Source organism: Natator depressus, chromosome 3 (assembly GCF_965152275.1).
Source record: "Natator depressus isolate rNatDep1 chromosome 3, rNatDep2.hap1, whole genome shotgun sequence".
NCBI lineage: Eukaryota > Metazoa > Chordata > Testudines > Cheloniidae > Natator > Natator depressus.
Window position 1 is genome coordinate 48,176,203 of NC_134236.1, and position 18,003 is coordinate 48,194,205.

The window sequence follows — 18,003 nt, forward strand, 5'->3', positions numbered from 1 at the left end:
TTGTAATAAGGCGAGACGTTGTCTCCTTGACATCGGATGTGTTGCCTGAAAGTGTATCCAGTGCATTTCAAGTCTTATCAGTACAGCACACTAACTTAAGGGGAAACTAACCAAGCTAAATTATCATTCTTTTTCCTCTTCCTCTTTTCCAGGTCCCTTCCTTCCCGGTCGGATGTTCTTTGTACAAATATTAAAGAAAAGCAGACGTAAAGTAAAAGATGAAATCTTGATAGCCAAGCCCTAAGGTCTGCGCCAGGCTAGCCGCACTGGAAAAGTTTATCCCTCCACTGTGTAGAAGTCCCGTGGGCACAATACCGCCGCTACACTACGACCTGCACCCTTCAATATTGTGCAGCTGTGGGGGCGGGGGGGGGGGTCCCTAATCTGCCTCTATGGCAGAACTCGACTTGCTGCGAGTCTTTCCCTTTAGCACCTGCAGTAATTTCTTTCAGCGCCACCCCGCATGTTTCTTTCCTAAAGCTTGTTCTCCGCTGGAGTCTAGTGCCAGGACTTCCAAACCCCACCCGGCAGAATCTGCGGTGGCATCATCTTGCCTAACGCACGTGCAGCATCTGCGCCTAAGTGGCAAACGGACTTGACTTTGCTTTTTGCAGCTGTGGAAAGTAGCGTGGGCCCTTTTTTTTTTTTTTTTTTTTTTTTTTTTTGCAGCCAAGGGCCATTTCCCTTGGCTGGATCAAGCCGCCCGCCTGATCATTCGCGCTCTCATTGGCACGGGATCTGATGTGGTTAAAAACCCAGCCCCCCGCCAGCGCGTCCCTGAGGGAGGGGGGAGAGGCGCCTAGATCAAGGGGAAGGGGCAGCAGGGTGCTCAGCGGCCCACCCCAGTTGCGCTGGGCGGCCGGAGTGCCAAGGGGGGCTGGGTTCTCTTGGTGCGCTCTGCGGAGCAGGGGCCTGGCGAGGCAGGGCTGAGCGCGGCGCCCCGCTGCCCAATCGCCGCCCTTGGGCGGGCAGCCGAGCGCTGTTCCGCCGCCCGCGGTGCTGAAAACAGCCTGAGACCCGAGCCGGTGCCTGGCGTTCACCTGCAATCCACTCCGCCCAGCCCCCGCAGCCGCCACAGCCGCACAATGAGCTCTCTCCTGTTCCTAGGTAAGTTCGCCCGGTTTGTCAGTGCTCGGGAGGAGACAGAACCTGCTACCAGCCGGCTTATTTCTGCAGCTCATCTGCAGGCGCCCGCCGCTGCCGCTGCCTCCCCTGCCCCGGTCTCACCTGGCTGGCACTCACCTGCCGGCTCCCGAGCTTCCTGCATCGCGCCGGGATGCACAGCGCGCTTGTGTGCATGGCTAGCTCATGAATGAACCTCCCCCGTGGGCCTGCCTCTCACCCGTGGGGCACCCATGGGGTGTACGCACCTCATTTGTGTGCATCAGTTCCCATCTGTCCATCTCATCCGTATCTATCTGTTCTGTCTGCATCTCCCTTTTGTGCATGCATCCTCACCAGTGTGCGTGGCTTGCCTTTAGAAGGGAGAAGATTTGCTCTCTTGTAAAAAGTAGTTTTACTTTTGTGTTCCAAAGTCCCCACTCTGGTTGCATGTAGCTATTCAAATCATTATTTACTAGCATCATGCCTAGAGGCTGCCTTTCCATGAAATAACATAATGTAAGAATAGCATCTTCAAAACGGGGCATGGACTCGAACTGAACCCAGAGAGGTAGTTTTTTCCCCCAGGCTCGCATAGATTTGTATTTGATGCTTTCCAGTTTGAGAAGTCTATTCAGATTCGCTCTGTGTTGAACATGGGATTTGTCAACTATGCTACTAGCCGTCAGTGAAGTGAGCTTAATTCTCTACACACCATTATTGATGCTTCATGGGTCAGATGAATTTCCCTTTCCTGGAGCTCATGCCTGATTTGATCCCTATTTATTTATTCTCGCTGCTGCTGGAAAACTACAAGGTGTGGATGAGCAGGTGCTCACTTCACACTCAAGTGTGATCTCTAGGGTTGTACTTTGCTGAACAGGGCACCTAACAAACTTATTCAAACGAGTCCCTGGTAATATGTTCAAGTCTGTAAACACCACACAGGAACAAGAGTGTTCTTTTGTGATCTAGCATGAGCATTGATAAGAAACTCAGCCATCAAGAAGACCTGCAAATGGGATGCCTTGTCTAAACAAACAGTCACTTGTTTGCTGAGTGGAAAGCATAAGTGCAGGTAGTACCATAAGAAGAGTTATTGACATTTCCCTTTGGTTTTGAATGGAAAAAGAGAAATCAATAAAGCAGGTATATAGGAAGCTGATAGAAGAGAACAAGATAAAATGCTGTTCCTATACATTTAACTCTTTGTTCCTGCTCATTTTTATCCTTCATTTTCCCACTATGTTCTGCATATCGGTACTCTCAAAGCCATTAACTTTCTATTCTGCTGTTTAAAACAACATTCCACTTAGTTACTTCTGGCCTTAGAGCTACTAGCTTCAAAATTCATGCAATATACGGTACATCACTCCCTTTTGTAGCTACCCTTACTTTTTTCTATCTGTCTAGCTGTTTATATAGCTAAAGCACTGGATCAGGATTCAGGAGATCCCGGTTCAATTCCTAGCTCTGCCAGAGATATCGTATGTGACCTTGGGCAAGTAATTTAATACCTCTGTGCCTCAGTTTCCCATCTTTAAGATGGAGATGATACTTATTTCCTTTCTCTTGCCCTTTGTCTGTTTGACTTGTAAGTTCTTCAGGGCCTGGACAGTCTCTTACTTCATGTATGCACAATATCAGGCACAATGAAATATGAATTTTGTTTGAGGCTTTTATGTGCTACTGTAATACAAATAATATTAATTGTATTAGTTGTAATCTAGCTCCAGATGGATCCCCCTCAGGTTACTAAGAGAGGTGGTTGTGGTGGGACATCCTCCCTGAATATCCAAAAAATCTGGAGTTCACTACTTACTGTAACAATGGTGACAGGCTGTGAAAATGTTTAGGGAAATTAGCAAAATGAGGTGGGTCTGCTGCACTTCAGAAAGTTCCAGTTACTGGCCCTAACGTTGTATAGTACAGAGGAGTCAAGAGATAATCTAGAGCCACTGTCATGTCATTAGACATGGAGAAGCCCTTTGATAGGTTTAATGGCTTTAGAGATTTTGATTTTGGAAAGGCAGCTCAGTTTAGTAGGAATTAGAAGAAAATCTGAGCTGGTAACTGGCTGCTCCCCCTGTCCAAGCTCCAGCTGTTCATGTGCAAGGAAGGGTTCTGAAGGGCTAGGTTGGCAGGAGGGAGATTAAAGATACAGTGACCATGTTCACAGAGCTTTGGTGGTATGGAACCCAGCTGGAGTCTTAAGTCCCCCCACTCCCCACTGCAGGAGGAACAGGGTAATGTCTGAACTGTCCACTCAATTAGGCCCACTTCCCAGAGAAGTTTCTGTGACCCTGATTCTCCACTGGCTTACCCCATCAAAGTGTGTGCAAAATGCTTTCAAATGAGAAGTAGACTTTACAAGGGGAAGGCCATAAACAGGCCCCTGACCCACAGCTGGTATATATGGCAATTGGAGTTATCCCTTAGAGGAGGTGGTATTGTCCTCCTTGTCCCAGGGACAGGCTTGGGTTCCTTCTGGCTGAATGCAAGCTGCAGAAAGATGACTGAATGGGTGGTACTGAGCAGAGGTAGCTGTCCTGGCTATGAACTCAGATTGGATCCAGCAGCTGGGAAGGATGTACATGAATTCGTTTTCTCAGTACCAGCTCTGTTAGCTTAAGGTAAATGTATGTGATGTCACTAATGAGATATTAAATATTGGTGCACCTGCCAGTGATGGAAAGTTAAATGTTAATACACTTGTAAACCCAAACATTCCCTATAGTAGTAATAATGCCTCACAACACAGCACCATTTCCAAAATACATAACATCAGTGCTAAACAGGAGCAGTTGTTTAAAATTGTTCTCTTAACAGAACCATGTTAAATGTGTGAAAGTCATCCCAGTGCAGAGGGCCTGGGCAAGCCCCTAGAAAGCATTAATTGCCCTTTTCAGTCTGGGGTTAAGGAGCACAGAGCATTCTTTAAATTCCCACATAGGATTCCGTGAATGTCACCTGGAATGAACAGTAATCTCTGATCCTCTGAGGGACTGCCAATGAAACCACTCCCATGAAGTGCTCAGCTACTTGCATGATCAGGCCCTAAATTAATGTCTGAAAGTTAATTTAACAGAAAAAATAAAATAACATGTTATCATAGTAAAGATAGTTTTATCATCGGAATGCATTATCTCAGACTGTCTCTTCTCCTCCAGCAAGGCCAATCTAATTTCCTGCTGATAAGATAAGCAACAGGAGACATTTAGATATACGTCTCTACCATGCAACTGACACCTCAGTCTTCAGTTTTTCATGCTAGGTGCGCAGTTCAAAAACAGGCTTTAAGTTCAGTATATTTGGTACCGCTGAAAAAGAATTTAAAATTTTGTGTTTTACCCAAAATTGATGCATCCCCCCAAATAATGTAAATAGAAGGAAACATTTTATATAATAAGAAATACACTGTATCATCGTTCAGTTCTACAGCTGTTAAATTTTTTTTAATATTGATTGATATGAGTATCCTGTAGCATCTGGCTTTAGCAAACTGCAGTGGAAGTTTCAGAGTGGTAGCTGTGTTAGTCTGTATCAGCAAAAACAACGAGGAGTCCTTATGGCACCTTAGAGACTAACAAATGTATTTGAGCATAAGCTTTCATGGGCTAGAACCCACTTCATCAGATGCCTGGAGTGAAAAATACAATAAGCAGTATATATATATCACAGCAGATGAAAAGATGGGAGTTGCCTTACCAAGTGGGGGGTTCAGTGCTAATGAGGCCAATTCAATTAAGGTGAAAGTGGCCTATTCTCAACAGTTGACAAGAAGGGGTGAATATCAAGGGAGGGAAAATTACTTTTGTAGTGCTAATGAGACCAATGCAATCAAGGTGGACATTACCCATGTCTAACAGTTGACAAGAATTGAATTGGCCTCATTAGCACTGACCCCCACTTGGTAAGACAACTCCCATCTTTTCATGTGCTGTGATATATATACTGCTTACTGTATTTTTTGCTCCATGCATCTAATGAAGTGGGTTTTAGCCCACAAAAGCTTATGCCCAAATAAATTTGTTAGTCTCTAAGGTGCCACAAGGACTCCTCTTTGTTTCTGAAGTGGAAGTGAAATCCAGTGTTCCTCTGAGTTTTATACTTCCCTTTTACTTTAACCCTTTGTTTAAGGACTGCAATGCCCTTACATTTCTGTATTGTCATGAACTGATGAAGAAAGTAGTTCTTGAAAGCTTGTATAACACTATTTTTTCCATTAGGTCAGATAGAAGGTCCTGGGTCAAATTCTGGGCTCACTTATGCCAACACAAATCTGAAATGACACAACTGAATACAATGATGTTACTTTGGATTTACCCTGAAAGCTCCCTCTGGATCAAACTTAAGACACTGGAGTTGTATCAGTGCCAAGTCTGCCGAATCACAATTGTTTTGTGATTGGAAAAATAATAGGAAATTTTGTATACTGCTAAGTAATAAAACGCTAACTTGTTCATTTGTCATTACATGCAATCTACAATAAATCGCATTGTACAATTCATAGCATGAATGCAAGGAGGCAGATGTTTACCTGTAGTACTAACTAATCATTATTATCTACTTTTACAGTATTAGTTGTATACTTCAAAAACACATCTGCTTCCCAGACCACTGACTGTCTGAACCTGAGAGAGCAATGCATTCGTGCTGCAAATGGATGTGAAAGTGTCTGGAATGTAATTGAAGATGCCTGTAATATTTCAGGTAACAGTTACAGTCTATACAGCCATGGTTTTTTGATTGCGATAAGTCAAACAAAACTCTTTGTCCATATTATATCAGGTTATTTTATATCTTATTCTGGTTTCACATGAGCGTAGAACTGGAGTGACTCCATTGACGTCAAGAAGATTCCACATGTGCATGCGACGTGTAAAAGCTGTGCATGTGACAGCAGAATCAAAGATAATTACATGCCTAGGGATTTCAGGACCAGGCCTACAATTGTGAAGTCCTTAGTAGGGATCAAATTCTGCCCTCGGTTTCACTCATGCAAACTCCTTTTCAATGCAGTGAATGAGGTTTCAGAGATCAGATTGTGAATCCCAGTCAACAAGTTCAATCCAAAGGGAATTTTGATACCATATAAGAGCTGAGTAAAAACTAAGTAGCGATTCCAGAATGTAGCCCTCAACATTTTCAACTTGAGAATCATTTTCCAATAAAATACCATCTTCCGTAATTCAGCAATAAGAGAGTAGAACGCTTCAGGCAATGTCAGCGTTACTTAGAATAATTTTGAAGTAATATTAGAATATGAAATAAATAAATTCTGACATGCCTGAAAGAAATATGCAGAGGTGTCATATTAATGCTGTTCAGTTAACTGGCACCAACATGTCAGAATGAATCATTTCTAGGGAATGATAATACAATAAATTGCAGGTGCTGAATATGACTGATCTCCCTTCAGTTGTTTAATGCATAACACAGATTTTCACCTACACGAGAACAGGAAATCAGTCTCACTGTCTCTGCTTATTACCTTAAGGAATAGGAAAATCATTTTTTATAAACAGTTTAATACTTTCTACAGTATTGTGTATATACATAAAACATTCATATTAGAGCCAGTCATAAGATTATTTGAAAACATTTTCAATGAAGAATGATGTTTTAAATCCAAATTTTGGTGGAACATTTTCATTTCATTGAGAATCTTTGGTTTTTCAATAAAAAGCCAAACAATTTTCATTTAAAAAAAAATTGGGGAGAAATATTTTGGTGCAAAACAATTACCATTTTTGACTAATTCTAATATATATCTGATTAGTGCATCCAAAGGCTCATGGAGCTTTGTGCTAGGTACATCTTATCTTAATAAATATGATTACTTTTTAATTGGGGGTGAATCAGGTAATACTTGTCTGAATACAACCAGTAATACAATTGGCCTGAAACTCAGCCTAATCTCTGTTGTAAAGCAAACGTAAAACTTTTTAATAGCTCAGATCAAAAAGTTCTCCCCTCTTGCTGCTTATTGTCTTCTTGAACCTACCACATAAAATTCCTTCTGAGTCAGTCAACAACCCATTTCTTTTTAAAATGGATCCTAAAAACTCACTTCCTTCTGTGAGGACATTCAGCGTTAGCTCCCCAAATACAGTGGATATGGAGAAAGAGAATAAATGATGGGGTGGTGTGCTACAAAGGGTTTCTTGGCATGAGTTTGGGGTGAACTTCATTGCTGATAAAGGGGAAAGCCAGGAGTGAGTGCAAACACTTAGCCCTACCAGTGGAGTAGCACATCACACATCTGGGGATTCTTCGTGAACTAGATTTAAGACCATATTTTGTCCTTCATCTTCAGATTAAATTCCCATTGACAATGATGGATTCTGCTTGTGGCTGGGGGGACAGATTATGACCTAGAAAGTGTCAGCCTCAGCTATTTGTCAGAAGTCTTGCAGTCATATTTATACAAATTGTGTGTGTGTGTATGTATGTGTGTATATATATATATATATATATATATATAAGCTAAATCATTAGTAGGTCCCAAAGCTGAAATTATGCTTAGATTTTAAATCAAGAGGGCATTTTTGTAAGTGCCCTTGTAATGCATATATATATATTATAGTTGGAATGTGTTATCTTCTGCTAATCAGTAATAAAAGGAACAAGAATTAAAAAAACAGCAACAAAAATATTTTGACATACTCATCACACAGCTGAATCAATACTGTGTATAAACACAACAGTCCCGGTAGTAGAAACATACTTGTTTAGTACATGGTCTAACTTGTTATACGAAGCCTGCTTAATCCTTTTGTACCACATGATTTTTGACTTCATTGGAGCTAGGATTTCACCCTGGTATCTGATATCTCTATCTACTTCGTGGTAGCTGAATGCCTTACAGAAATTACCGTTGGGCAAAAATGTCCCAAGTGCTCTCATAAGAAAATAAGAACAGTCATAGTGGGTCAGACCAAAGGTTCATCTAGCCCAGTATCCCAGTAGCCAATGCCAGGTGCCCCAGAGGGAATGAACAGAACAGGTAATCATCAGGTGATCCATCCCCTGTTGCTCATTCCCAGCTTCTGGCCAACAGAGGCTAGGGACACCATCCCTGCCCATCTTGGCTAATAGCCATTGATGGACCTATCCTCCATGAATTTATCTAGTTCTTTTTTGAACCCTGTTATAGTCTTGGCCTTCACAACATCCTCTGATAAAGAGTTCCATAGGTTGACTGTACATTGTGTGGAAAAAATACTTCCTTTTGTTTGTTTTAAACCTGCTGCCTATTAATTTCATTTGGTGGCCCCCAGTTCTTGTGTTATGAGAGGGAGTAAATAACACTTCCTTATTTACTTTCTCCACACCAGTCATGATTTAACTCTCTCCCTGCTTTCCAAGAGCACAGATTTCGGAGCGATTTTATCTTCATCATCGTTATTCTGGAAAGGCTATATGGATTTCACCTTTATTCCTAAATGTGGCAATGACATACCAGCATGCTTAGTAGTTGTAGTAGGGAGTTTTATAGTTGAGGGTCAGCTAGTGAGAAGGCTGTGCCTTCTGCTCCTGCAAATCCCACCTTTGTTGCTCGCTTTTCAGTTGTTCCGGATAAGCACAATTGGCATGCTAAGCCGCCAGTGAAACTGACCCAATAAGCCAAAAATATAGTAAAGTATGCGCAATTTTTGTCAAAAGTAATTGTTACAAACAGATTATATGCCCTCAAAATGAGAACTTAAAATAGACATTTTGGCAATGGGTCAAAAATATGCATCAATATAAATGAAGACAGAATTGTACCCACACTTTCATCATGTCATCCCAAAGATCATGTTAAATTTGTGAATTATGATATATTTAGAAACAAAACCATCTTCTCTTATTGTACTGCAATTGACTTGTTTTATGTAGCCTTGTTGAATAAATATTAATGAAATTATATTCTTGACGACAAACCTAGGCAACAGCTGCAAGGCAAAAGATTCAGTTGGCTGTAATACAACCATCCAATTCCTGGCTAACCAGTATCCACAATTTAAAGACTGTATCTGCACCAAAGATGATTTTTGTAGCACCAAACTGTTGCTTGGGAAACAATGTGCTGTTAAAAAAGGTAACTATTGTATCTGATGCCTTAATAATACAAAATAATGGAAGTGGAATTTTAACTATGTCTGAAGATAGAATGTAATTCCTCAGCATAAGGAAGTCTTATAGTTTCCAATTCCTGTATGTGAGTCTCAAATCAAAAAATCTCCCAATAGACTTTTTAATGTTATTTTGCCTTTTCTAAAATACAGTAGAACCTCGGAGTTATGAACACCAGAGTTATGAACTGACCAGTCAACCACACACCTCATTTGGAACACAATCAGGCAGTAGCAGAGACAGGAAAAAACCCAAAACAAATACAGTACAGTGCTGTGTTAAACACTAACTACTAATAAAAATAAATGGAAAGCAGGATTTTTCTTCTGCACAGTAAAGTTTCAAAGCTGTATTAAGTCAATATTCAGTTGTAAACTTTTGAAAGAACAACCATAATGTTTTGTTCAGAGTTACAAATGTTTCAGAGTTACAAACAACGTCCTTTCCCGAGGTGTTTGTTAACTGTGAGGTTCTAGTGTATTCACATCCCTAAGTATATATGAAAATTATGTTAAATAGCTATTTTAAAATCAACAGTACCAAGGAAAGTCAGAGGAAAAACCAAGAAATTCAAATTTAAGGCTGATAACTCTTCGTTTAACCTGTTCTGATATGCCTAAACATTGTAGAACATATAATAACATATAGAATCAGATCCTGCAGTCCTTGAAGTCCATGGGCTCAATTCAGCAATCCTTGTTTGTGATGAGTAAACCCTTAAACTTCAACTGGACTACTTGTGTGAGTAAGTACTATTCAATATGAGTAAGATTTGGAGACTCTGGCGCAAAGAGAAGTGTCCTTAAATAAAGACTACAGGATTTGACACATGGCATGTCAAATCAAATCAGATAATAAAGTAAATGTTAAGGACCTGATCTTGCCTTCCTTACTCAAGATGGCAGGATTGGAAATCTAAGGCCTGATACTGACTACTTTGAAACTGATGATTGTTTTGCCTCAGTCAAATGGGAGGATAATTGTACCCCTCTTCATTAATTACTTGGGGCCAAAGGGACAAATTGCTCCCTGGTGCAATTTAAATGAAATTAGCAGAGTTGCATCTGGGCTGAATTTTCCCTGTATACCTAATTCTATTGTGCCACATGCAGTAATTTCAGTCAGAGTTCTGTGTATATTACCTGATGCCCATTTATGTGCTAACCTAGAGCACAGGTTATATTATACAGATTTTTGGGAACATACTAAACATAAAGAAGACTTAGTAATCTGCAAGAACCTGAAATGAGTATGTAGTTACTTGCTATTGACCAGCTTCCATAGGAATCATCCAAATTAGTTAAGCCATAATCAATGTTGTATAATTCAGTTTATTGTACGGATTCTTAGGAGAATTAACTTTGTCACCAAATTTGTTTAGATATGACTATAAAAGAATTTGTAGGATTCAGCCTTACATATTGTCTTTCCAACATACGTCTTTGTCAAAATCTATCTGTACAGGGCATTTGGAGCCTTCCCTAAGCCCAGATATGCAATTAAACTTCAGGTCGCACTCAGAACCCAAAGGCATGCAACGCACTGGGGAATCAGAAAATGACTGCAGTATTGCAAAGCAAAACTGCCGAGAAGACCGTAACTGCTTTATGATGTATAAGAACTTCCAAAGAGTTTGCAGGGCAGAGGTGGCAAAATGCAGTCTCCAAATGGTTGGCCAACAATGTTTGTCAGCATGGAAGGAGCTGAGGAAAACAGTGCTGGGGAACTGCAAGTGTTCAGAACCAATTCAAAAAAGATGTGTTAAAATATGGAAGAGTATCTTTAATAACACGTGTTTACAGTACATGCAGGAGAATCAAGCTTTTGCCATGCGGGAAGACGACTATGATGATGAGAGAAATCAGGACATTCATCCAGGTTAGTGCTATTCAGGGATACCTTTAAAAGTTAAAATTATGTTTTATTGCAATTCAAAAGCTGTGTAAAACTGTCTTTATATACTTACTTGAATCCAGTATTATCACATCTGTGGGACAGTTTGTATATTTTATTACTTATTTGCAGTTGAATGATGGGAACAGGAGAATTTTAGGAAGCTGATTATATACATGTGAATAATTTAAACAGCTTATCAAGTGGTAGGTGAAATTGTAGTTTGAATTAATTGAATAATTTCATAATATGTGTTTGTACAGCACCTAGCACAAGGGAATTCTGGTGCTGAGTGGTGCCTTTCAGAGCCACTGCTAGTACTAGAACGAAGTGAGTAATTGTTTTTTTTGGTTGGGAGGCTGGACCAAAAACTGAGGAAAAAATATTCAGTTCAGGTCAACCTGAAACTGTTTTTTTAAAAATTGTTGTCACTGAAATGAGAAACCTAAAAAAAATAATTTCAGAAACATTTCTGTATGATGTTTCCAAACAAAATTTGCTTCCCGATCAATCCTGGCTGAGTGAAATTGACATTCTTGCAATAGCTGCAGTGAAGCTGACAAGAAAGCCAGTTTCACTCAGCAGCTGCTGGGTTTCCAGAGTCTGTGGCTCCAGGGAAGCCCATGAGTGAGGAATGCCCGGGGAGTCAGGAGTTCCAGGGCTTCAAGGCTCCCAGTTATACAACAGGGTTCCTGGAAGCCCTGACCTGGGGGAGCAGCCCAGAGCCACGGACCCTGGTATTATTATTATTGTAGAACATATAATTAGCCGAGTTGCATCTGGGGTCCCCAGCCCTGGGCAGTCCACCTGGGAGATCTGCTCTGAAGTCACAGAGTCGATCAGCCCCAAGACACTCAGAGCTGTGCCAGCTGACAGGCTCTTTCATGGAGCTGTGCACCCTGAAACGCTGTGTTTCAGTAAAAGTTTCAACAAATCTGCAACAGACTCAGTGAACCATTTCAGTTCAGAGAATCAGCATTTCCTGATGAACCTGTAACAACTGTCTCTAACTACGATGACGACTACTAAATAATAATAATTATTATTTATTAATATAGTTTTTAAAAATTGGTGTATACATTCAAAAATTTAGGCTACCATATTTATATTTAGCCATAAGGGGCCTGATTTTCAGAGGTGCTAATTACCCAAGAGTTCTCATTGAGGTCCCAAACTTTTAGGCCACGTATTCAGAGAGGAGAGTGATGTTGCCAATAGCAATGAAGACAGGTCCTGTGCAGATTTGCTTTAATATCTCTAAATAAACCTAATGAATCTTATGCAGCTTGTAAACAAATTGACAAGTCTATTTGACTAACCTAATTTTTTTTCTCTGTACTTTTATGTGAAAGGTTATGCTAGCATTAGAGTCAATAAAGTTTTACATTAAAGCTCACAACCAAGCTGATGTAATGTATCAATGCTCCATATAGTCTCTGTCTGTATCTTTTTCTTCTAGATAAAATTAACATGGAAACTAAATTACAGTGGAACTTATCTGCTCTTTCCAAACATGGTAAATTTGAATTTATTTTATTAATTTATAAACCATATTTATTGTTTTTCTTTCAGTCTGTGATAGTGGACAATGTTGCTGCATATAGATTACATAATAATAATAACATTGAACAAACAGACTTAAAATATCAGATTTAGTGAATCCCAAATATTTGCAGATAGATTTCTGGTCAGAGAAGGATACAGAAGTTCATAATAAAAATATCCTGATCCCATTTAAGCCAATGGCAATTCTTCTGATTTTGTCCCATTCAAAATTTTTAAATTAAAAAAAAATGATCTGAACATTTCAGAACATAAAGGTTTAGGTTCAAATCTGAGTCTAAGAATAGATGCAAGTTCCAGTAGCAGGGGATTGTTCTAATTTTATCTGAATTAGCTTCCCCATCTATTAAATATGGTTATAACAAGGTGCATAAATAACAGTTAAGATAGATATCTCACTCTTACAGACGTCACCATTAAAATGACAGCATTAGGGACTATTGTAATAAAAATACCTTAATAATATTTATTTATCAACAGTCACAACGCTATGGCATGTCCCTATACTTTGCCTTGCAAATAAGGACCAAATCCTGTCAGGTCCTGGGCACCCTTTATGAGGTGCTGGGGGCTCTGAAATAATACTAAACTCAATAGGAGACAGTCAGGACCTTGCAGGTTTGGACCCTAACTGTGATATTACGATTTATAAAGATAGTACGAGAAGAGCACTGGGCGTTCACAGATGAATACATAAACAAAGGCTCTGAAATGAAGAACTTACTTTCTATGGCTGCAGTTCTGGCTCTGTTGAAGTCAACAGCAAAGTGTCCATTAACTTAATGGAGACAGGATTTCACCCTCAATGTTTCAAATAACAAAAAATTTCATTAAAGCAGAGTTAAGGTTGCCCGGCAGTGTCTCATGCTCTTCCAGAAGGTTGAGGTCAGCAAAGCTCAGATCTCTAAAAACAGGGAAATAAAGAGATGAGGTCATTCAAACTTAAATTTCTGAAAAACAGTTACAGTACACGCCAATGATTAGTGAAATGCCATATGTCCTTCAGACTTTTTGATGGGTTGGGATTTTTAATTATTCAGCTCTATAAAGTAACCTTAACTGCAGTGTATCCAGCCTGTAGCAGGGTGGTCACCCGCTCCTGCCCTGAAGGGCTTAAAACAGCCCAGGGGAGGGCTGTGGCTGTGGCAAGCAGCCCAGGCTGACAGGGGGAAAAGGCACAGTGGGGGCCATGCCCCAATCAAGGCCCAGCTGGCCTTTATAAGAGGCCAGTGGGCCAGGAGCACAGAGACTCTTTCTCTGGCCTTTTGAGAGGGAGGGACCTGGCTGCTGCAAGCTGAGTAGGGTACCTAGACTGGAGCAGGGCTGGGGGAAGGCCAGACGAGCTGGGGAGCTCCGGCCTGGAAACCGCCCAGGCTGCAGGCCTAGTCTAAGGCCAAATAGGTACTGGGGTTGCAGGGGGCAGCCAAGCATAGGTGAAAGCAGCAGGTTCAGACCCTCCTTGCCTGTGATGAGGGGCTTATACACTGCAGTCCGCCCCAGTGAACGGGGGCTAGGGGGTGACTGGCAGTAGCCATATACTGAGGCGAGGTGGGGATAGGGGGTTGGGGGTTCCTCAGGGAGGGGAGATCCAGAGACTGTGGGGGCACCCAAGGAAAAGGGGCACCAGGGTCCAAGAGGGACACGGGGGGGCCAGCGACAGGTGAGACACCGGCCGACAGAGGGCGCTCTGGAGGCTGGAGAGCTAATTCCCTGGACGACCAGCAGGAGGCACCACAGGGGTGAGTCCTGCCCCGCTACACTGCCCAACAGCAGTGCTCAGTGAGGAAAAGACAGCTTTCAGTTTCAAATTCTAACCCTGAGGAATTCAATGGCAAAGCTTACCTTGATTGCAAAAGGATGGGCATTTGACCCTTCTGCTGAAATGTACGCTGCTGTAGAGAAACCTTACAAAGCCTTCTGGATCTCACCTTCCCAACCTTCACACCCCCATTACACATTTCCAGCATGTTGTTATTAATAGTGAGATAAATTGGATTCATGTCCTAATCAGTTGTCTCTACAGCGGGTAGACAAGTTTTAGTCCAAAGAAAAATATTTACAAATAAAAATTGGGTATGGAGGAGGGGGGAAATATTGCACTAATGTCTATCAGTTTTTTGGACCAGCTCTAATTTTTATAAATGTTTCTTGTATAGTTAAGACTTGATCCTGCAACTGCTTTCAGAATCCAGAAGCACAAAAAAAACAACCACTAGATTGGTCTTTATATTTATCTTTGTGTATTTTTTTTAAATCTATTATCCTTTTAGAATACATAGAGAATGGAACCTGTTTTGATGTAAACAAGGAATGTATTGAAGATGAAGTATGTAATAAACAGTTATCTCTGTACCTTAAAGTTTGTTCAGTAACTAGAAAGCAGTGCAACATGGAACAATGCCAAGCAGCCATAAGGTTCTTCTATCAAAATATGCCTTTTAATGTTGCCCAGATGTTGACATTTTGTGACTGCACCCAGCCTGATGAATCTTGTCAGCAAGCCAAAGAACTTCTTCATGGCAAGCCATGTGCAGTCAACATAGTTCCCCCTCCTTCGTGTCTAAATGTAATTCACAGGTGCCAAGACAATGAATTGTGCAGGTAAGTAAAATAATAATTATTTAACTTTTGCCTGGTAATGTGCGTGTCAATAACAATGGTAAAAGGTAATAAATATAATCTCTCTCTTTATATCTACACACAAACACACACACACACCCCCACAGAATGATTTTCTTCATTATAGTTACTTGATGGCGTTGCCGGTATCTGAGAACAAGTATGCTTCCAAATAAATCTCTCTAAACTTTATAAGCAACAGCAATGGAAGAGTTTGCCATCTTTTAACTTTCCTATTAAAAAAAATCGCTGGCCATCTGGGCATTTCCTGAGTGTCACTATATACAATGGACACTCAAAACTCCACAATTACAGTAGGTTTAGAACTCAGATCATGCTACTAAAAAGCACATGAGCTTAAGGGAAATCTCAGTAATATAGCGACTATGACAGCTGAGCAGTTCTGATTCTGGCCAGGAAAGGAAAATGCAAAACATATAGATTAACCAGTTAACTACAATATTTAAGTGGATTGTTTTCACTTTCTACCCTAAAAAGGAATATTAATATGTTCTTTATCACATGGCACAGACTTTAGCAATTCCTGAAAACATGGATCTGTTCTGAAAAATTATTGTAAAAATGGCATTGCAGGTTCTATTCCTTATGATTCTCAAAGGTTTCCATGTCAGCTGCATTCAGGGCTCTTTCTAATTGTGAGCCCTGAAAACTCAGTCTGGGTATTATACTTCTTGTCTATCATCACCCATAGCAGTTTCTGACAGACAAATTATGCGCTCAGAGATTTTCAACCCCACTCGCTTCAGATTTTGTCCTGGGGAATTCCTCTTTGCCTTCAAATGGTTTGCACAAAGCATGCAGCTGACTGAGCAAAGTTCATTTGGAGAAATTAATTATCCATTAACCCAGTAATATGACCCTTTGCACCCAATTGTTGCACAAGGAAAATGGTCTAAATAAGAAAACATTTTCACTTATTTCTTTTTGTCCTTTTCTCCGTCAAACAGACTATGTGATGATGATCCTCTGTTTATGGACACACCAGGCTTTTATCACATACAATCAATCCATGTAGAGTGAGCCAGCTTTTGCATTTTATTTCCTATTATTTTACAAAATATTTAAGTGAGAAACAGCTGTAGGTTTGGCCTATACATACAGTGCCACTTAAATGTGACCATTATTTGGCTCGGTTTAGATTTCAGTGTGGTCATTCTAGCACTATTGGACAAGACCTGAAATTCATCTAATAAATCAAGCATTCTGTAAATTAACCTTCAGTAAAGAGATCAAGGATCACATTCAGCTCTGCCATAAGCAAGTTCAATTCAAATTGACGTCACTGGAGCATTGTCACTTTTTTTATGCCTGGTTGAATTGAGTGTGTAGGAGTCTAACTGGAAACCATATTTAGCAGAGACTTGTTGAATTACCCATTACCCTTGAACATTATATGTTTGCTAACATTAACAATCAGTAGAGATAAATATCAAAATTACACTGTGAATTACATTTAGCTGTTCCTTTAAATTATGAGCCTGAACAAAAAAAAATTGTGCCATTAGCACAGAAATGGCAGCTACTTTGACTGAAACCTTGAATTGTGTAACGTAACTGCTGTGTAACTGGGTCCTACATTGAACCTTATAAGGTATCATTTTCCAGACATGCTATTTTTTAATAGCCCTGTGAAATCTGTACTTAGTCTTCAGCTGTATGAGATGCCATATTTTAATGGGTCAATGCCCAACACTTTACAGTCTGATCCGATAACCCATTGCCCCTTCAATCCACTAATATTTAATATAATAGATATTGATAAGAAAGATATTTATCAAAGGTTTTACAACACTCCTGTTAAGAAAATAGATAAACTATAATTGTTAAACATTGGCACATAAAGGGCTATTTTAATTCTACTCAACATAGTAAATAAACTGTCATATGGGATCATTGACCAGAGAAAGAGGAACCAAGTTAGTCCTACTTACTCGTCGTTTAATTTGATCACCGCTAATTGTCTTCTAATATAGTTTTATAGTTATGGTTGACTTGTTTTTAGTTTTCTTTTTTAGCCTGTAAAACATTTTGCTGTGTGGATTAGATAGTCTTTATCTTATATCACTCCAATTCAGTGTTTGTTCTGCCCAGACGTATGATTTTACAAACCTGCCACATCCATTAGAAATTTACTTGCTTTGGTTTCATTATGATGTCCAGTCTGATTATTCTACTTTACTGCAAGCTGTCCTCTCTGGATGATTGTTACTTTCACCACTTATTGTTGGATCCTGGAAAATCTCTGCTGTTTGTAAATTGATCAAAATTGATTTTCGTCAAAGAAATTCATTTCTGAAGCCCAGATTCTTCTCTCAGTTACAATTATGCGACACCACTGATTTCAATGAAATTGGACAGGTTTAAGGAGAGCAGAATTTTGAGCTATTGATGCAGATCTCTGTCATTATACCTTTATGATGTGGTAGGGGTTTTTTTTACTTTCAATAGAGATGAGGGAATATTGTGCCCTACCAAGCCTACTGTTCCATGGCATCCCAAGATGGAGTCAGATGACCAGGAGGGCTTTTGAACCCATTGTCAGCCTGCTCCTACCATTTGAAATTTTACAGGATCTGACAGGAAAGGGACTTCAGGAGACATCAAATCCTGAAGAGTGCCTGAATGAATGACAGATATCTTCTCTGGGAGAGCGTTTCATACCATAAAAATACTCTTTCCTTTATT

At 40.2% G+C, this 18,003-nt stretch overlaps 1 protein-coding gene across 1 annotated transcript in view; it reads left to right on the plus strand.

The window, feature by feature from the left end:
- The first annotated feature begins 905 nt into the window (after positions 1 to 905).
- Positions 906 to 18,003, plus strand: part of GFRAL (GDNF family receptor alpha like) — a 35,636-nt gene continuing 18,538 nt past the window's right edge. Inside the window, exons 1-6 of the mRNA XM_074947838.1 lie at positions 906 to 1,107; positions 5,680 to 5,814; positions 9,035 to 9,187; positions 10,687 to 11,100; positions 12,575 to 12,631; positions 14,949 to 15,279. Of these exons, the coding sequence (XP_074803939.1) occupies positions 1,086 to 1,107; positions 5,680 to 5,814; positions 9,035 to 9,187; positions 10,687 to 11,100; positions 12,575 to 12,631; positions 14,949 to 15,279 (1,112 nt within the window). The 5' untranslated portion in view covers positions 906 to 1,085. The remainder of the gene's footprint in view (positions 1,108 to 5,679; positions 5,815 to 9,034; positions 9,188 to 10,686; positions 11,101 to 12,574; positions 12,632 to 14,948; positions 15,280 to 18,003) is intronic.